Source organism: Schistocerca nitens, chromosome 1, assembly GCF_023898315.1.
Source record: "Schistocerca nitens isolate TAMUIC-IGC-003100 chromosome 1, iqSchNite1.1, whole genome shotgun sequence".
In the NCBI taxonomy this organism is placed as follows: domain Eukaryota; kingdom Metazoa; phylum Arthropoda; class Insecta; order Orthoptera; family Acrididae; genus Schistocerca; species Schistocerca nitens.
Window position 1 is genome coordinate 1019828320 of NC_064614.1, and position 22365 is coordinate 1019850684.

Consider the following 22365-nt stretch of genomic DNA (forward strand, 5'->3'; position numbering starts at 1 on the left):
CTGAGCACTATGGGACTTAGCATCTGTGGTCATCAGTCCCCTAGAACTTAGAACTACTTAAACTTAAATAACCTAAGGACATCAAACACACCCATGCCCGAGGCAGGATTCGAACCTGCGACCGTAGCGGTCACACGGTTCCACACTGAAGCGCCCAGAACCGCACGCCCACACCGGCCGGCAGGGGTGGGGTGGGGGACGGTGTATCAAGAAGTTTAAGGTAATATTTTTGTTCTGTGCTACAGTAGTGTTCCGTAGGGGGAAGGCCTCCCTCCACAAGATAGTGGCAGAAAGCACGAGCTACAGTACCACTCGTGATAACATGCCAACGCAATATATTGCTCTCCCAGTTACATTCACATCGTCGAGTATTTTGTGTCTTTTTAATAGCAGAGTAGTCGGAAGAGACTTTCTCTCGGTCAGAACTGTTATTCCCGTGATACTAATCACGACACTAGTATACCCTATTTTTGAAACCTATCGTGGCTTCACGGCAAGGTACGGCTGTCGGTTGGTTGGTTGATTCGGGGGAGGGGACAAAACGGCGAAGTCATCGGTCTCATCGGATTAGGGAAGGATGGGGAAGGAAGTCGGCCGTGCCCTTTCAAAGGAACCATTCCGGCATTGGCCTGAAGCTAATTGGAGAAATCACTAAAGACCTAAATTAGGATAGCCGGACGCGGGTGGGAACCGTCGTCCCCCGAATGCGAGTCCAGTGTGCTAACCAGTGCACCACCTCTCTCGGCCAAGAGAACGCTGTCATATTAATCATACACTCCTGGAAATTGAAATACGAACACCGTGAATTCATTGTCCCAGGAAGGGGAAACTTTATTGACACATTCCTGGGGTCAGATACATCACATGATCACACTGACAGAACCATAGGCACGTAGACACAGGCAACAGAGCATGCACAATGTTGGCACTAGTACAGTGTATATCCACCTTTCGCAGCAATGCAGGCTGCTATTCTCCCATGGAGACGATCGTAGAGATGCTGGATGTAGTCCTGTGGAACGGCTTGCCATGCCATTTCCACCTGGCGCCTCAGTTGGACCAGCGTTCGTGCTGGACGTGCAGACCGCGTGAGACGACGCTTCATCCAGTCCCAAACATGCTCAATGGGGGACAGATCTGGAGATCTTGCTGGCCAGGGTAGTTGACTTACACCTTCTAGAGCACGTTGGGTGGCACGGGATACATGCATTGTCCTGTTGGAACAGCAAGTTCCCTTGCCGGTCTAGGAATGGTAGAACGATGGGTTCGATGACGGTTTGGATGTACCGTGCACTATTCAGTGTCCCCTCGACGATCACCAGTGGTGTACGGCCAGTGTAGGAGATCGCTCCCCACACCATGATGCCGGGTGTTGGCCCTGTGTGCCTCGGTCGTATGCAGTCCTGATTGTGGCGCTCACCTGCACGGCGCCAAACACGCATACGACCATCATTGGCACCAAGGCAGAAGCGACTCTCATCGCTGAAGACGACACGTCTCCATTCGTCCCTCCATTCACGCCTGTCGCGACACCACTGGAGCCGGGCTGCACGATGTTGGGGCGTGAGCGGAAGACGGCCTAACGGTGTGCGGGACCGTAGCCCAGCTTCATGGAGACGGTTGCGAATGGTCCTCGCCGATACCCCAGGAGCAACAGTGTCCCTAATTTGCTGGGAAGTGGCGGTGCGGTCCCCTACGGCACTGCGTAGGATCCTACGGTCTTGGCGTGCATCTGTGCGTCGCTGCGGTCCGGTCCCAGGTCGACGGGCACGTGCACCTTCCGCCGACCACTGGCGACAACATCGATGTACTGTGGAGACCTCACGCCCCACGTGTTGAGCAATTCGGCGGTACGTCCACCCGGCCCTTCCGCATGTCCACTATACGCCCTCGCTCAAAGTCCGTCAACTGCACATACGGTTCACGTCCACGCTGTCGCGGCATGCTACCAGTGTTAAAGACTGCGATGGAGCTCCGTATGCCACGGCAAACTGGCTGACACTGACGGCGGCGGTGCACAAATGCTGCGCAGCTAGCGCCATTCGACGGCCAACACCGCGGTTCCTGGTGTGTCCGCTGTGCCGTGCGTGTGATCATTGCTTGTACAGCCCTCTCGCAGTGTCCGGAGCAAGTATGGTGGGTCTGACACACCGGTGTCAATGTGTTCTTTTTTCCATTTCCAGGAGTGTATATGTATTCGGGTATTCCAGGTTATGATAGTCATATCCTTGTACTGACTGACAAAATATAGCTTTTGAATGTGCTCACCAATTTAGTATTGGAGGGCAGCGTGGAGGGTAAAAATCGTAGAGGGAGACCAAGAGATGAATACACTAGGCAGATTCAGAAGAATGTAGGTTGCAGTAGGTACTGGGAGATGAAGAAGCTTGCACAGGATAGAGTAGCATGGAGAGCTGCATCAAACCAGACTCAGGACTGAAGACCACAACAACAACAACACTTGTAAAAAACGAGAAGAACTGTACATTGAATATAAGTATCACAGTAATATTTAAGCCTGCTTCCATTACAACTACGTTAGGTTGTTGGCAATTTTCTACTGTATTAGTTATTTCAAGAGCTAAGCCCAGTTTTCGGTTCGGATTCCACGTCATGCTACGAACAAACTACGTGTGAAATGTCACTGAAGTTAACTCCAACCTCCCTCATTTATCGCTTCCTTGGGTTTTCTATATACTCGTAATGTCAAAAACACGCTGATGTAATACATTTGAAAAATCCACGGCCTATTTCTATCACAAAAACGTGTCGAATCTTAACTGTGTTCCGGCTTTAGGTAATTTTCAAGTGGTTGCATGATCTGGTTCATAGATTGGGCTAACGGTGGTCGATAAAATCTTTGTTAGGATGGCGTTCAAATGTCCCTCCTCTATAGTCCGAAATCCACCTCGCAATGTGGGGCGGAGAGTAATACAGATATCACTATCACTTCTCCTAGTCCTTATTCTTCTCGCGTATTGTACATACAAGAGTGACGATAATCACTGACGATTTTTTTTCATAGTTATTTTGCGAGATGTTCAGCTGAATTTATTCATATAATGTTTCCAGACACATGAAAATAATATTTGTTTTTCAACTAAAATTATATATATATTAGAAGTGAAACACCCAGATTCTTTCCGATAAGAGCGCTATGAGACTTAACTTCTTCTGGATGCTGTTACTCTTATTAAAATTCCTAAGGTTAAACTGATTACATTGAAAATGATTTCCGTACTTCAAAACTGAGCTGTGCGCGGTTCATGTTCACGCCGTGTATTGATTGTCACCTTGTATTTACCGTACTGTCGCCTCTTTTCTTATTCAATTTATTGGCGTTACTAAGTTGCTGGTTTTCTTGCCCGTGAGTGGCAGCAGCAGCGCGTATTGATAAGTGCACTGTCGTACTATCTCTGGAGCGACCGCTAGTATTTTCGGGTCGTCGGCTGTCGGGTTTCAGTCGGGATGGAACTCCAATGAAGTCTGCACAGCCAGTACTCGCCGACCGTTGGCGACACACATGCATTGTCCGCCGGAATAAAACTTGAACGGGGACGACCGTTGGTGGGTCGTTCGGTTGGTCATCTCATTGGGCGACGTGTATTTGGTCTTTTGACCGTTTCTGGGCCTCGTCAGTTGGTCATCTTGCCGGACGTGGGTCGGTTCCTTCCTCGTGCAGAGGTGTCGTCGCCGACGGGCAAGAGTTACCTCTGCATGGGTGGGTCCGAGCCAGTGTGCCCGGGTCGCTGTGTCTCCGAGTTCCGAACGGAAATCGAGTTGAGGCGGGTTGGAGCTGCAGTGAGCTTCGGACAGCCAAGACTCAGCCGACCGTTTCCGACACTCATTACTTGAGTGGGGACGACCATGGTTGGTCGTTCGGTCGTCGTCTCACCGGACGACTTGTATTTGGTCACCGGCCGCTTATGGCAACTCTGTGTGTGTCGACTTGTCATTTTTCCCTGTTGTTCCACGGTGATTGGTTTTAGGATTGTCGGAGTTCTTGGTGCCAGGTGGAACTGTGTGTAACTTCTGTGATTTCCACTGAGCAGATGAATGCTGTCTGCGTACTGGAGTAGCCAGTCAGTCAGTTGCGACAGAGCAGCAAATGTGTGTTTGCTCGCTGTGTTGATGCTGTCCGGCATGGCGTGTAGTTCGACAGCCTTTGAGTTTTTTCATATTTTTGAGTGGTTATTGTGCCTTGGCTGTATTTAGTCGTCAATATTTGAAAAAGTTGTGCTTTTGGTGTCTTCGTTCTTCGCTGTTATTTTCGGTTGTCGTGCTGTTGGTCGGCCGAGGGAACTGATATTAGGTTGTTGGTAGGTCCTTCAGCAGACAATAGGTCGTGTTGCCATCCGATTATTTAGTATTCCGCTTGGCTGCCTGTCTACCTAAACTTACGTTAGAGCTCCCTCCACAGGCCGACCCTTTTAACACTTCTGAGCACCACTGTTCTGTTTTGTTCTGTTCTTGTGTAACTCACAGTAATGGGTCTTGGCCCCTTTCCACAACCTGACCCGCTCTGTCATGAGAAACCAGATTTCAGTGTTTTGTATCGTGGCTTCGATATAGGGAGCTCGATGCGACAATGGCATATGAGTCTGTAATTCTGTGCACAGATCTCGAATTGAGAGAAGACCTTACTGGAAGCCTGTAAGCATTGCATTGCAATACAAAAATGACCTTAAAAAGTAAATACACGCAGCGGGTGTAATTTGACGATATTAATTGTAAAATAAACAAGTTTCACGTTCTCTGAACGCTGCAATTAAATTGTTTCATCGGGGAGATGTAGTTATTCTGTTTGGTAATCTACGTGAAAACACAATACGTTGTCAGGAGATGAGCTGTATCTATATCGCGTTGATTTTGGACCGTTTCGCTTAATTACTGAAATTTGTATCAGTGTTCGCGGAGCTTCAGTTCTCGAAGGTCCCTTAGCGGACAAGCCGCTAGTTTTACACACCTACTTACTAGATAATTACGTAGTTGCGTTGACGGCTATCATGGGCCACATTACCAAAACAAACTGCCCGAGGTCTGAACCGTTGGTACGAGGGATCCGGCGTTTGTGTGGAAGCTCATTTGCGTTGCATGGCGTCCACGACTGTGAGTGACATGAAAATTTAGTAACAGCCTTCCTTGCAAAATGTTAAATAATTAGGTGAACAAAAAGAAGAGTTTTTATTTCTTGTTTTCTTTCCGTAACTGGCTCCATGATAGGCTCTCAATGGCTGCCATTTAACTCATTTGACCAAAAATAATGAATGGTTTCTCTGACGGATAACGTAACAATGTCAATAATTTTCTTCCTGAAATGGGATACACTAAACGAAAAGCAGCAAAACATATCATTAGCAACGAGGTTCTGTATTTTTTCGGTTAGAGCTAATTTACTCGTTCATTCAATCTGTTGAATTTTTGCCTTGTATACACTGGTTGTTAACAGCTAAGAGTCGTCTGTTACACACTTCAGAATTTTTGTGATCCATTGTTTTTTGAAGTTTTTATTATATTAAACATGCTACTATGGAGAAAGGCGGTACTAGAAATGTGGTTGTATCCGTTTTGAATTTAATGTAATTTTGGGATTGACCTATTCAAAAACTTTTCCTCCAATTTTGTTCGCTAAAACTGAAATCGGCTGACAATAAAAAGTGTATAAGTACCAATGTTACCTCAAAATGCTTCTTTTCAAGTTCTTGAGGGTCGTAAATAGTTATCTACAATAATTTCTGGTAACAAATTAACTCAGTCTTCCACAACTGCCGTTGGAGTACGATGTGTTATTTGAATCAAATTGCAATTTGTTATTTAAATTACACATGAAGTTGAAACGCCGGAAATGCATATCCTCCTATTTCCATCTATTGCACTGCAAATTTTTTTCCTTATTTTGTTACCTGAAGATATAACATTTCTGTGTCTTTGTATATTGTAATTGTTTTACTATTTGTATATATATGCATTTATGTCGATGTATAATTGGTTTGTTTTGTGAATATTATTTGTATTTATACGCTGGGTCTGGCCTAGGGAAAACTATGCTATCGAACGAATACATCGATAGGTCGTGTGGAGAACCAAAGTGTTTAGGATCTTTGGTAGTGTTAACTCTGTTGCGTGGAGCCGCGGGCGGAGGGGAGTCTGGCTGGAGTAGTGCAGTGGAGCAGGTGTGTTGTGTGATGCTCCCGCGAGTTGCCGCGCTTTCGGGGTTTGGCAGCATGTAATTGCGCTCGAATTGCTATGATAGTTTCTGACACGGTGTCGCGGACGGGAAGCATTAGCTGGCGCACATCAAGAGCCCGTTTCGCCTGGTGACAGTGTCGAGAAGAAGGCGCGCCAACATCCAGCTTCTGGAACAGCGACGGCCGACAATGAGTGACTGTCGCCACCTCCTCGCCCGACGACTTCAAACCTTCAATCAACCAACAAGGAAGACTGGAAGCACGTAAAGTTTTAGAACTGTATGGCAGACCCCAGCTTTTAAAATTGTTCCATTCACAAAATTACAGCAACTTAGCATGAACCTTTGTTGATCATTGTCCCAATTGCATTACCAAGCAGGGTCCCTAGCTCTTCCGGAATGAACCCGAGTGTCGTTGAAATTCAAACGCCAGCATTAAAGTAATATTATTCCATTTCACTGCTTTAATTTCAAAGTTCAGTTAAAGTATTCATAGCTGGCTACAATATTTAGATTACATAAGCACAAATTATGAGTGCGAGTTCTGTTACCATATTTTAGCTTACCTGTGACTACAGCTCAGCTTGGTACGTACTAAATTTTACTATTGTTAATTGTTCAGAATCACTAAATTTAAGTTCAAAGTTAAATCTCTTATTTCTAAATTGCGTAGATTCAAGTAGCTTTTGAAATTATTGTTGAGGTAGCCCAAGACCAACCTTATTTTATTGAATTTCGTAGTGCTTCAGAAACAAAGCTCACTATTAATTTCAGTCACTAAACTAACTTTCAATTTTCGGATTTTATTAATTCTTTTCCTAAATTGAGTCAGAGTGTAGCGAAATTTATTACTTCTGACAAACTTTCAGTTTTCACACTACATGTGTCAACCTTCATTTGTGACGCTTCTAGTGCTAATTATATGTGCAATAACCTTTCTTTTTCAGTTACTATAGTAATTGTCCATAGGACTGGCGACCGTAATTTTCCCCAAATCTCAAATATCTAATTACCGCTAGTTAATTGTTAACGTAACGGCCGCACATTTACTTTCTTTATTAACTTTACCCCTTTTCAAAATTAATTTCCACCAGTTTCATTTGCATTTTTCCTTTCATTTAGATGTAACCCTTTCCTCCCTCTTTACCGACAGATTAACTTCGGTGACGATTGCTTTTCCCAAATTCCATCAGGTACACGCGGTTTAATTTTTCACTGTCATTAAGGTCGATAAGTGAGGGGGAGGTTACAAAGTACAGCCAAGGTTTGACTGCTGTATCTGTCTCAATGAAATCTCAATGACACTGAATTGCACTTTGCAGGCAAACCGTACACAGTACAAATAATGCACTGATCACGCAGAACATTATGGCCACCGACCAACTATCGATGTAAACCCGTCCAGGCGATAGCAGCGTCACCTGGCGAGGAATGACTGCTAGTCAGGAACATGAATGGTGCACGTAGAATCAGTGAGTGTGCTGTTGGTGTGTAGAGTCGGGAAGGATTGCGATCTATCTGAGGTTGACTGAGGGCAGATAGTGATGGCCCGGAAGTTCGATACAAGCATTTCAGAAATTGAAGGAAACGTCGGGATTACGAGTAGTGCTGTGGTGTGTATCTTAATACGTGGCGAAACCAAGACGAAACCACGTCCACGCGTCGTGGGGTTGGGTGGCCACCACTCATTCCCAGATGCTGCGCATGGGGGCAGACTGGTAAAACAGAACAGGCGGGGAACTGTGGCGGAGCTAACATCAGACTTAAATGCTGGGCAGAAAACAAGAGTGTCTGAACACACAGTGCACCGAACACTCTTAACGACGGGCCTCCGCAACCGACGAACCAAGCATGTGCCAATGCTAACACTACGTCATCGGCAACCACAACTGAAATGGGCACGTAACAATCGGCCCAGGACATTTGGGCAGTGTCAGTGCATTGCATTGTTTGATGAATCCCGATGCCTTCTTCACCATGCCCATGGGAGGGCGCGAATCCGTCGTCTTCCAGAATAACAGCTCCTTGACACCTGTGCTGCGGGGCAGAGACAACCTGGTGCCGGCTTTATTATGATGTGGGGAACATTCAAGTAGGCATTCATGGGTCCAGTGGAGCTCGTGCATGGCACCATGACGGACACGGTGTATTGCACACTGGTTTCAGCCCAAGTACACCACTACACCACCTAATGACGATCATATTTCCCGACGGCAGTGGACTTTTCAACAAGATAATGTATGTCACAAGGCTAGCAGTATGATAGAGCGGTTCGAAGTACACAGTGGCGAGTTCCAATTAATGTGCTGGTCCTCGAACACGCTAGATATGAATCCGATCGAGAACATATGGCGTGGTGTCAGAGATCATTGCCCCCCTTCCCGGAATTTACGGGAATTACATGACTTGTGTGTACAGATGTGGCACCAGCTCCCACCACAGAGCTAACAAGACGTTGTTGCTTCCGTGCTACGTTGCGTCGCCACTGTTACTCCAGCCAAAGGTGGACATACCTGCCATTAGGGAGGTGGTCGTAATGTTCTGGCTGATCAGTGTATATCTTTATGCTATAATGAAGGAGTTTGTCTTACTGATACAGACAAAACTAATGTGATAAATACATACACTCCAAAAGTACAGAATTCAGAATCGTTAAGGTACTCCCTCTTATGCGAGTTCTAATTTTTAGAAAGTTCACCTTCACTTCTAAAAAAGCGTTTGGATTGCACCCGAAACCAATGTCTTTGTATGTGAGAAGTAATCACTCTAGTAAGTTAAAGAAGGAGTCAAGCTGTTCACTCTTCCACAACAAATCATGCATACAGAGCCGCCAGTTGAGAGAGTCCTGCTCATTAGCACTGGTAGTTAAGAATTTTGACGACAGATGTATTTTGCAGTCTTTGAAATAAACCAGGACTACCTCTCTAAACCTGGTGTTCATACATCTCGCGCTCTATACTGGAGAGCGTTGTTCCACCTCCAGTATCTATAACCGTTCATTGCGTATTTTGCTTCTGCCCACAGCCAAATTCTTCATGTTCTGTAACATGCAAATACAAGAATTTCTGTTTTCTTGTATTGCGAGAAGTAATTCCTAAGAAAGCATATAGATTCCTTCAGCAGTATACAAAGCGTGTCATACTTACATTTTGCAAGCAGACCGAAGAAGTGAAGAATGATGACACGCTCTGCTATGACGATGATGTCTGTCATGTTGTAGCACGAATGACAAGCTACTCAGTGGGTGTTGTAGCTTTTATAAAACACCAACATGCTAAGTCAGCAAGTTCCAACACACACAAACTGTGAATAGTCAACATTAGTTCTGTCTAGCTGCTGCTGCGTCATTTTCACATATGCAAGAACATCCCAGAGGAGTGCAAGCTCTGAAATGTGCATAAAACAGGAAACTCCATCTGGAATATGTGTCTTGTATCTCTGCATTTCAAAACAACACGAAACAAAAGCAGGAGAGCTTCTGTGAAGTTTGGAAGGTAGGAGACGAGATACTGGCGGAAATGAAGCTGTGAAAGGGCCGTGAGTCGTGCTTCGGTAGCTCAAACGGCAGAGCACTTGCCCGCGAAAGGCAAAGGTCCCGAGTTCGAGTTTAGGTCCGGCAAAATCAGTGCAACTGAAAAACGTCTTTTGCAAGCTGAACTTTAATTTTTTTATTTAAATTTTTGCACTCAGACGCGTTTCGCCTTAGTTACCAGTCATTTTCAGCGGGTACATATCAACATCTAATTCGCTATTTGTAACCTGAACAGCTTTCCTTTATGTGGCAAATTGGGTGAAAGTTTGCAGGTTTCTATGTGGTCACTGTTTTCGAAATATAGCTGCTTAACTGTCGTAGACAAAAAAAAAAAATGGTAGTTAAAGCGCTGTAGTTCGAAAACAGTGACCAGAAAACAAACTGAAAACTTTCAACCAGTTCGCCACTTGAGACAAAGCTGTTTGGCTTACAAATACTGAATTAGCCGCTTATATGACACCCACTGACGATGTCTTGTAACTAAGACGAAACGCGTCTGGGTACTGTGACTGACCACAATTTTGCCATAAAAATGTTATTCAATTACCATTCCATAAGGAACAAGTATAAAATGATGATGTATGCGAAATTTATTACAGTTAATTGAAATATATTGCGGCGTAACAACCATATTTTCCTTGTGAAGGCAACATAATAAATTATAAGAGGAAGACAGAGGTGCGACACCAAAAGAAACAAGTAGTGAAGCAACTACAGATTTAACAGCTGTATCTTAACTGAGAAAGACTGCTAATAAATACCGAATAAATATAATTATGCTACAGCGATTCTATAGGGAAATGAAAGCTGGTTTTGCTCGTAACAAAATTTATACTTACACATAATCCCGAAGTTGGATTAGCAAGAAAAACATTATTTCTTTTAAGGCAATTGAGCGAAATTTTAATAGGGATTAATTTTCAAATTTATTGCCATTAAGCACAAAAAAACACGTCGAATTAACAAGTAATAGTGCATTAAATACAATTCTGTGTAGTCTGTTACACTCAATGGAGAAATTACATTATTCCCAATTTCAGACCTTAATCCAGCTGAGCACAACGGTGGATACAAACATTTCACCAGGTTTTGTTGTAGAAGAAAGTACGAAAGAAAACAGACCAGGACGAAAGGGAAAGGTACAAAGAAAGCAATCATTTTATGATAGTAGAAAGTGGCAAAGGAGAAGAAGCAGAAAAAGAAGAAGAAGAATTCTTTAAATGTGATCGTGTTGAAGACGAGTCGACGAAGAAAATTCTCGAGGCTACCAATGCTCATAAGCCAAGATATCTGTCCTACGGACAAGTAAGTTCAAAGAGGTGCTATAAATAAGACCTAAGCAAACTTGTATTAAACAAAAGTGGCAGATCATTACTGAGAGATGACGTACATGTGGGAGAGAACGAAAATATATTTTAATTTCGCACTTTAAATAATCCAAATGTATTGATGGAACGATCAGTTTTCTTGCCATCCCTGAAAAAGATAGGCAATAATTCACGTGATTACGCAATAATGAAGAGGAGCTTGGAGAAGCATTGATCATTGCTTGATTTTTTTAATGGCTGTGGAAAATAAAGAGGAAGACTCAGTCGCAAACGGGAAGATGTGTACGAAAAAATAAAGTTTTACTCTGGGACCTGAAGAACTTAGATAGGTAATTATGAACGTACTCCATTGAGACAGATCGTTGCTAAGGTGCTTAAGGTACCAACAGTAGGTACGGTGATGATAGTGGGGAAAAAAGTTTCTACAGCTCCATTTTCCCAGAGGTTTTTTGTTGTTGGCGTGGCAATTGCTATTTTATATATCAGTTAAAATCATTTGATGGTGGTAGGCATTCTGATCAAACTTTTATGCTGAATGTGTTCCATGTATGGGCAAATGCATAGATAACTGGTGAACTAGCCGAAATTGTTTTTGCGAACATCCAATGTTGTCATTGCCATCGTCGTGGGAACAGCATTGTTAGCTTTCACAACTGTCATCGGCAGTTGCATTTCCCACTGTGAGTTTACGTTGGCCCAGCAGTAATGCCCAGGTCTGTTTTTCAATGTTATACAACCAATTTTTATTCATTTTGATGAACTAAATCCATGGTACAGAGGTTAAACTATGTTTTTGAGCAACATATAATTTATTTCATTAGTATCAATATATTAATAAGCATCAATATCAATATGTTAATAAGTACTAGAGACAATATAAATGCGGAAATATTTGATTTGTAAGTCAGACGTGCTTCGAAGTGTGCTCCAACAACGACAGTTTGGTCGGCAACAAATGTTCCTTAGCCTATACGTTTTATTGGGAGTGCCAGCATGCATGTCTATGACCATTTTTAAAGTATGATAGAATAATTATATTACGGCAATAGCCCCCGGTGTCTTTTGTGCTCAAAATCATGCGTGCTTCGAGAAACAATACTATTTTACTTTACTACAAAATTCGAATTTTCATTCACTCGGAAGATGATCGAAAGGTGTACAGCCTAATTACCGGTATAAGAAATGGATTCTCTGCTACTGCTGGACGCCATAAATCTAATGAACCAAAGTGGTAACTGTATCAGAAGAAAGATTCGTTACTGGGATTCTTCTTTTCTACAATGCCTGTCCTGTATCATAGTTCGAGCGAAGCCTAACAATATGTTTCGTCAATTCTTTGTTTAATTAAAAATAAAACCTTCGATTATGTTAACTGCAGCTATAGAAACGTTTCAGAAAGTAAATTGGAGTTTTATCTTGTTTTAAAACACACACAGAGAACGTTTTATGTTACAAAGAAATTATCTCAGAAGTGCCAACTGCTTTTCTATTCATTGTGTGCTGAACTTCCAACTGCTACAAACTGTACGGCACAAGTCACTGTACTCGCTACTGCTCTCTACCTGTGACATGCCAAATATAAAAAAAGTTACACGAGATGACTGAGCCTACCTTCCTGGCGGTGTACTGCGTCATCTTCCAGGAGGCGGACAGCGGCTTGGCCGTGATGACCATGTAGCGCTCCACGGCTATGGCGGCCAACGTCACGATGGACAGCAGCCCGAAGTGACCCACTGCGCATGCGTACAGCTGGCAGCCTGCAACAAAGCGATGGCTGTGGCTAAGGCACCAATAAGAATGGTGAATGCTTGCCCTTTTAACCACTTTATCACCGGTAAGTTAGCTTTCACAAAGATTTTTTTTACATATTCACCAACACTTTGAAATTCGGATGTCAGAGAGTACTTGTGGATACGTTTGTCCTTCAACGACGATTCAAAAAACATAAAGCGTCAATGCCAGAGTAAACATCTGGGAATGTTTACCAGCAGTCTTGTAAGAAGATACTGTTCACTGACATGGTAAACGTCTTTACATATCAGATAATTTAGTTTGTGTTTAATGTCTTTCATAATATCTTGCACAATTCTTTAGGATGTACGAAATTATTTTGATCTTAGAGGAGAGTAGCATTAATTGTACAACTTTTGAGATTTTATTTATTATAGCCGAAACAATAAGTGCAAAAATTATTTAAGCAATGCCTCCTTCAACTCCAGGTTGTTGTTATTGGTATTTGATATAAAGAAGTCATATTCTAAGAAAAATAAACGCACTACGCTATATTTTCTAAACATCTGCAAGTGGTACAAGTTGATCCCTAATTTGCACCAGAAGGTGCATAAGCTGTACCGCTATATCCCTGAGGTAGACTATATGTACTACTTGAGATTAAAGAAATGTTCCATATTTTACTCCTTACAACAGTACTTGTAGCCATGCAATGTAACTGTTTACTTCCTTGCCCCACGCCTACACACTTTGCGTGAATCCATATCCTGTGTTTCATTTCTTCTATTCGATCTTGTCTGGTGGCTACCCGCAATTTCGAAACCACTTCCTTTTCACAGGTGGTAATTTTTATTTATTTTTTCAACTTTTAATTCATTAATTACTTTACCTATATATATATATATATATATATATATATATATATATATATATATATATATATATATATATATATATGAGCTGCTAGTTAGCTTAGAGGCTTCTTGGCTGGATGTTGAAGTTTTTCTTGAAGCTTTCACTATTTCCTTCGTATCCAGCGATATTTCATTGATGGAAATCCCACTTTCAGCAATGTCAAACTTGAGTTTTCTTACCTACGGTATGCTTAAAATGGACATAATCCCTCAAAATATAGAATACGCTCTTCCAATCCTTCTCAACTACAATGAAACCGCTTGACTGCGGCCAATAATTTTTATATAGCTTTTGGAGTCGGAGGTGACTTCAACCTACCTAGTACAGACTGAGATGTCTATGGATTCATTACAGGTGGTACAGACAAGCCATCGTGTGAATTACTTTTGAACACATTATCCGAAAACTGCCTTGAGCAGCTAAATCGACAGCCAACGCGTAATGGAAATATTTTAGATCTGGAAGCCACGAACGGACCAGACCTCATCGACGGTGTCAGTGTTGAGATAGGGATTAGTGATCACGATATTATCATTACGACTATGGTTACGAAAGTTAAAAAGTCGGTCAAGAAGGCTAGGAGAGTATTCTCAGTAGAAAGAGCAAATAAGCGGTTGTTAGCATCCCACTTAGTAAATTAATCGACTTCATTTACTTTCGGTACGATGGACGTGGAAGAATTATGGGCAAATTTTAAACACATTGTAAATAAAGCATTGGACAAGTATGTGCTGAAAAAGTGGGTTACGGATGGAAAAGACCCACCGTGGTTTAACAGCGCAATTCGGAGAATGCTCAGGAAGCAAAGGCAGTTGCACTCGAGGTACAAGAAAGATCGGGAGAATGAGGACAGGAAAAAGTTAGTAGAGATTCGTGCTGCTGTAAAAAGAGCGATGCGTGAATCATTCTACCACTGCCACCGTCATACCTTAGCAAAAGATCTTGCTGAAAACCCGAGGAAATTCTGGTCTTACGTAAAATCGGTAAACGGGTCGAAGGCTTCCATCCAATCACTCACTGATCAGTCTGACCTCGCAACGGAAGACAGCAAAACGAAAGCTGAAATTTCAAATTTAGCATTTGAGAAATCTATCACGCAGGAGGATCGTACAAACATGCCGCCGTTTGAGTCTCGTACCGATTCCCGTATGGAGGACATAGTGATAGACACCCCTGGGGCTGTGAAGCAGCTGAATGTTTTGAAAATAAATAAATCGCCAGGTCCTGATGGGATTCCAATTCAGTTTTACAGAGAGTACTCCAATGCATTGGCTCCTTACTTAACCTGCATTTATCGTGAATCCCTTCCCCAACGTAAAGTCCCGAGCGACTGGAAAGAAGCGCAGGTGACTCCTGTATATAAGAAGGGTAGAAGCACGGATCCTCAAAATTACAGACCAATATCCTTAACATCGGTTTGTTGCAGGACTCTCGAACATATTCTCAGCTCGAATATAATGAATTTCCTTGAGACAGAGAAGTTGCTGTCCATGCATCAGCGCGGCTTTAGAAAGCATCGCTCCTGCGAAACGCAACTCGCCCTTTTTTCACATGATATTTTGGGAACCATGGATGAAGGGTATCAGACGGATTCCATATTCCTTGACTTCAGGGAAGCGTTAGAATCGGTGCCCCACTGCAGACTCCTAACTAAGGTACGAGCATATGGGATTGTTTGCCAAGTACGTGAGTGGCTCGAAGACTACTTAAGTAATAGAACCCAGTACGTTGTTCTCGATGGTGAGTGTTCATCGGTGGTGAGCGTATCATCTGGAGTGCCCCAGGGAAGTGTGGTAGGTCCACTGTTGTTTTCTATCTACATAAATGACCTTTTGGATAGAGTGGGTAGCAATGTGCGGCTGTTTGCTGATGATGCTATGATGCTGTGGTGTACGGGAAGGTGTCGTTGAGTGACTGTAGGAGGATACAAGATGACTTGGACTGGATTTGTGATTGGTGTAAAGAGTGGCTGCTAACTTCCAATATAGATGAATGTAAATTAATGCAGATGAATATGAAAAAGAATCCTGTAATGTTTGAATACGCCATTAGTAGTGTAGCGCTTGACACAGTGACGTCGATTAAATATTTGGGCGTAACATTGCAGAACGATATGGAGTAGGACAAGCATGTAATGGCAATTGTGGGGAAGGCGGATAGTCGTCTTCGGTTCATTGGTAGAATTTTGGGAAGATGTGGTTCATCTGTAAAGGAGACCGCTTATAAAACACTAATACGACCTATTCTTGAGTACTGCTCAAGCGTTTGGGATCCCTATCAGGTCGGATTGAGGAAGGAAATAGAAGCAATTAAGAGGCGGGCTGCTAGATTTGTTACTAGTAGGTGTGATCATCACGCAAGTGTTACGGAAATGCTTCAGGAACTCGGGTGGGAGTCTCTAGAGGAAAGGAGGCGTTCTTTTCGTGAATCGCTACTGATGAAATTTAGAGAACCAGCATTTGAGGCTGACTGCGGCACAATTTTACTGCCACCAACTTACATTTCGCGGAAAGACCACAAAGATAAGAGAGATTAGGGCTCGTACAGAGACATATAGGCAGTCATTTTTCCCTCGTTGTGTTTGGGAGTGGAACAGGGAGAGAAGATGCTAGTTGTGGTACGAGGTACCCTCCGCCACGCACCGTATGATGGATTGCGGAGTATGTATGTAGATGTAGATGTAGATGTAGATTTTTGTTTTACTTTTCAAAATGCCTTTTAACTGTTGGCTTAGGTATATTTTACACATGTGCACATTAGCTTAATCTACGCTCACCATTTAGAATTAGTGTTGCAGCTAAATTAAGTCCATCTGTGCTCCATTTTCCATAACGTCTTTCTGTTGTCGTATTGTGTGGTACAAAATAATTATTTAATTAACTGCTTGAGATAAATAAACATTATGTTGCACTAAATAATGATAAACAAATTTCTTAATGCTCATAATGCTGAAGATCAGATGTGTAGATTATTTAAGTAATGAGGAGGTAGTAAACAGAATTGGGGTGACGAGGAATTCGTAGTACAACCTGACTAAAGGCTGGGATCGGTTGGTATCACCAATTAAGTATTGGGGGGGGGGGGGGGGGGGAGCGTGGAGGGTAGAAAGCGTAGAGGGAGACCAAGAGATGAATACAGTAAGCAGATTCAGAAGGATGTAGGTTGCAGCAGTTACTCAGAGATGAAGAAGCTTGCACAGGATAGAGTAGCATGACGAGATGCATCAAACCAGTCTCTGGACTGAAGCGCACAACAGCAATAATAAGAAGAATGCTCATAACACGAGCAAGTTCTTATACTGTATCACCACAAAATGGAAACGTATGGGTCACATTACTGGCTTCGTATCCATTTTCTCTTGGTCAGTTTTCTAAAAACAAACAAAAACGAATTCATAACTACGAGTGTTTTACGTATAGATTCAGACATAAAACAAATATTACGTTGCAACTTGTCTAGTTATAGTAATGCTCTTCAACATGTACCCAAAAAATTAGATGAAAACTCCAAAAAATGGGTGTCTTTGGACTATCTGTTCTTTGACACATAGAATTAATACCTGACGGTATGACCACGAAAAGCACTTAGTGCACCCTGACCTTACTTACTCTCGAATAATACGAGAGGTACCAATTTTATGGCAACGATTTAAATTATTAGCCGGATAGTACAGGAAACTCTCTCCTACGTATTTGCATATCTCTATAACTCGAATCAAATGCATGAATCTTCAGTATCCGGACCTTCCTAGGCACCTGTGACACTCAACGTGTAATTTCATTTCGTAGGTATTCGCCACAAGTCGACATGAGAATGTCACGTGCAGAGTTTCTATTGCGCAGATACTCAGAAAGTATAGAGGGACATCACGGAATGAAGGCTTTCACGGCAGGTGTTGTCATCACTTAACACTTCCGGGCTGAGATGCAAGCAAGTAAGATGTGCAAACTGTTTTCAGACCCACCACGAAAATAAAAGAATGTCTAAAATCCGTAAAAGATAAACGACATCCTCTAGCTACATCAGGTGTCTATAAAATTCCGTGCAGTTGTGGAAAGGTCTACATAGGAACAACAAAAAGAAGCGCAACACCCGTCTGGGTGAACATAAAAGGAACTGCCGCCTCGGACATATTGATAAATCGGCTGTTGCGGAACATGTGTTTCAGGAAGGTGATCATGAAATAAAGTTTAGTGAGACGACTGTCATAGCAAAGACGTCGCATTATTATGCGCGAATGTACAGAAAGGCCATTAAGATTGCCAAACACTGGAATAATTTTAATAGAAAAGGTGAAGGCATTAAGCTGGATAAGATATGGATGTGAACATTGCAGCAACAGCGTGACAATCGATTAATTTCAATTGGAAATTTTGGCAATATCAGAGATCACAGCAGAGCCGACGTCACGTGATTGACAGCGGTGCCCTCTGGATGGCTGATATATACAGCGCTCACTCGCGCTCTCGTTGTAGTTCGCCGATTGTCCTCGAGGATGCCTTCCGCAGTCGAAGGCGAAACGTCAGGGGAGAGTCTTACGTATGGACCACGGCATCTCTACATCTACATCTACATCCATACTCCGCAACCCATCTGATAGTGTGTGGCGGAGGGTACCTTGAGTACCTCTATCGGTTCTCCCTTCTATTCCAGTCTCGTATTGTTCGTGGAAAGAAGGATTGTCGGTATGCCTCTGAGTGTGTGTTTTGGGGCTTATGGGCGCTCAACGTCGAGGTCATCAGCGCCCTGACACACATTAAAGGGAACGAATGTAGACAGACCTAATAAAACTGAAACAAACACGCAAAGAAAGCAGGAAAAGAAGGAAAATGTGACATAAGAAAGTTGAACGTAAGGAAAGGGAAAACGTAGTAACAAGAATGCCACAGTAAATTGTCATTGGCTGGCCACTTACATAAAATATGGGCAAGCTTGTCACACAGTGATCAAATTAAGATCCTCTCCCTAAAATCTTTGTAAAAACATTTGACATGGCACAGAACTTTAAAACTTTAACCACATTCGTCCGAGTGTTGCCTGAAAGGGATGGCAGGTCCGCTGGGAAGTCAGCCGCCGCCCGCTGATCAGAACATAAAACGCAATCCAACAAAACGTGGCGCACAGTGACCTGGACGCCACAAGCACCACACATTGGAGGCTCCTCCAGCCAGAGCAGGAAGCTATGCGCCATAGGGCTGTGGCCTATCCCAAGCCGAGTGAGGAGAACCTCGTCCCGTCGACGGGGCTGAAAGGAAGTACACCACACACGCGTTGTGGGCTTGACTATACGGAGCTTATTGTCAGTCACTTCCAGCCACTCATCCTCCCACCGACGCATGACTCGTGAGCTCAACAGCGAGGTGAGTGCGTGCAGTGGTATAGCACACTGAGATACTTGTGGAACGAGACACGCCTCCTTGGCTGCGAGATCTGCCCTTTCATTCCCAGCAATGCCAACATGCCCCGGAACCCAGCAGAAAGCCACCACCTTCCCCAGTCGTTGTAGATGGAGGAGGGCATCCAGGATGTTCTGGACTAGTGAGCTCTAATTTCTCCAATTTTATCCTCATGGTCTCTTCGCGAGATATACGTAGGAGGGAGCAATATACCGCTTGACTCCTCGGTGAAGGTATGTCCTCGAAACTTCAACAAAAGCCCGTATCGAGCTACTGAGCGTCTCCCCTGCAGAGTCTTCCATTGGAGTTTATCTATCATCTCCGTAACGCTTCCGCGATTACTAAATGATCCTGTCTCGAAGCGCGCTGCTCTCCGTTGGATCTTCTCTATTTCCTTCATCAACCCCATCTGGTACGGATCCCACACTGCTGATCAGTATTCAAGCAGCGGGCGAACAAGCGTAGTGTAACCTACTTCCTTTGTTTTCGGATTGCATTTCCTTAGGATTCTTCCAATGAATCGCAGTCTGGCATCTGCCTTATCGAAGATCAATTTCATATGGTCATTCCATTTTAAACCACTCCTAATGCGTACTCAGCCCGGAAGTGTTAAGTATAGAGGGACAGTTGGTAGCTATGGACATTGACTCACCTGCGACGCCGAAGACCCAGTGTCCGCTGAAGGAGGAGGCGGCGGCCGCGGCGTGCAGCAGCGACGTGCACAGGTCTGCCACCGCCAGGTTCACGATGAACGCGCTGAACGGACCGCGCAGGCGCCGGAACCTGTGGATTGGAAAGCCACTGTCAGAGAAGATAGGTGCGGCAAGACAGGTCCTGAGTGTCAGCAGGCCGTCCTATGGTTGATGAGGTAGTGGCAGGTATTACAAGAAGACTGAGAAGACTGAGAAGCACCGTAAACACTGATGAACCGAAAAATTATGATCATGAGCTTGGTTCACATTGGAATTTATTTCAGCAGCGATTCTGTATGGCTTCGACTCTACAGGTCCTTGCAGGCTTTCAGAGTTATGTGAGATGGGGCTACCCACTCACCAATTACTGGGTGGTGGTTCCCGTGGTCGGGGACGACGCCCGACAGGTTCCAGGATTTGTTCCACGTACGTCAGATCAGTCTATTTTGGTGGCCAAGATATCAAGTTGAGTTCACTGAAACAACTGCAGCGCGATTCTGGTATTGTGACAAGACAGCCTATACCGCTAGAACAGGCCAGCACGGTCTGGGAAGGCATCAAGCGGAAGACATGCTGGTGATCAGTAATAAAGTACACGTAGTCATCAGTTGCCACGGTTCTTTAATTACTACCACAACTCCAACGGAGTCGAGAGTCGTTGATAGCATAGTCTGTCCCCACCAGCATGCATCCGTGGCACAATACGTGTTTCGCAGAGTCCTTCGTGGTTCTTGGAAACAACATCCTGTAGCGAGGAGCGCCACCTACTGTAACCAGAAATATGATTCATCCGACCAGGTCCACAGCTCGTGGTCTAGGGGCTAGATTTGCTGCCTCTGGATCAAGGGGTCCCAGGTTCGATTCCCGGCCGAGTTGGGGATTTTCTCTGTCCAGGGACTGGGTGTTTGTGTTCTCCTCATCATTTCATCATCATCATTTGTGAGAGTGATGAGATTGGATTGTGAAAAGAGAATGGAGTGTGTAAAAATCTGTACTTTGTATGGGCGCTGAGGACTCAGTTGAGCGACCCACAAACCAAACATCATCAAACATCATCCGACAAAGTGACATTGCGAAACTGAAGTAGAACTTTAAGGTCTGAACCCACAGACCACTTCCCACAACGTCATGTGGAGTGTTAAGACAAAGTCGGGCAGTCGCGCAGTAGATACTTCTGAACATGTGACTTCGAATGGTGTGGCCCAGAGGACTGTGAAATGTGGATACCGTGCCTTACACTGACATAACGGCAAAGGTTTTCCTCTACTGAATGATACTAAAGATCACAATTTATTTATTGTTAAAACGCAAGGCCTTGTGTCCAAACACTGAATGGATATTATGGGCACGGTGTAATTATTAAGTGTCAGTAAGTGCACGCTAAGTGTAGCAGGATTAGCTTACAAATTAAAGGAAACACTAAGAGAAGTAGATACGAGCAACTAACTGTTCCCTCGTCTAAGCAGATTTTGAATTCACTAGCTGAGTGTGTTCGCTAATAGAGAAAAGCAAAACTCTACCTCCCAACAAATGACATCGGTTGCCTCAGCATGCAAGCACAAATGCTGCATGTGCTGATCATCATTCTAAAACTCAGGTAAAGAGAATAACAGCACTGGTAGTTCTAAGTTTCAAATTTAAGCTCAGAGTCTGGATCAGCTCTAAAACAAAGTCTCTAAATGACTGCCAACAAAAGCGATGTCTGCTGTAAGTGCAGACAAGGAAGAAGTCATTCCTGTCTGCACCTTTAAGGAGTCTCCCCCCCCCCTCCCCATCCCCATCTCCCGCCACGACAACACTAGCACGAACTGTTTATATGCTCTAATTCAAAAATTCTTGCTAGTTCTGCCAGCACTAGATTTCCGTTAGCCAATTGCCGTGGAGCTTCTGAGTTGTTTCAATTCAAAAATTCATAAAATCACTAGCAATCGCCCTCATTTTCTCATTTTAAGGAAACTGTCCGGCTGAGAGTAGAAAGTATCTCCCAAGAAGATGCCGGTTTCACGTCTCAGCCAATGACAGCACCAACATGTATACACTTACGAACTTTAATCCTTGTTAAAAAGTAACTTTAGTTAGCCAATACTGGGCTCCCTTTCAGAATTCACACATTAATTACAGCTAACCTCCTTCTAGTTCAGCTGATTCCTCTCGCCCTGAGTCTCTTACGTTTCCTATCATTCTAGAGACCACTTTATTTTAGAAAGCAGTTTTTTCACTGCTTCTCGCGATACGAGTTTACAGTTTTGTGACTTCAGTCTCCTGCCTCATCCTGTGGCCATCACCAGGACCCGAGAACCATCCAAAACAGCAACCGTCGCTAAGTGCATACAGGCCAGGGACTCTGCCTTTCAGCGGAAAGCTGTTTTATGATCCTCTAGCTGTTTTACCTCAGTGCGCCTCGTGTCGTTACAGTCAGCTAGTGTGTATAGCTTTCACAACTGTATAGAAATGAAAAAGTAATTACTAAATTCGTAACCACTGATGTTTTTTTCAGTTGCATCCATACTTTCATGCATCTATTCTAAAATATTAAAGTGACTTTAATTCGAACAGTGGGTTATTAATTGGGTTACAGATTAGA

General features: G+C 43.6%; 1 protein-coding gene across 1 annotated transcript in view; it reads right to left on the minus strand.

The window, feature by feature from the left end:
• The window catches only part of LOC126221596 (melanopsin-like), a 146468-nt gene that overhangs the window by 57870 nt on the left and 66233 nt on the right, over window positions 1-22365 (minus strand). Inside the window, exons 3-4 of the mRNA XM_049942179.1 lie at window positions 19742-19872; window positions 12659-12804 (exon numbers count right to left, since the gene is read on the minus strand). Coding sequence (XP_049798136.1) covers window positions 12659-12804; window positions 19742-19872 — 277 coding nt within the window. The remainder of the gene's footprint in view (window positions 1-12658; window positions 12805-19741; window positions 19873-22365) is intronic.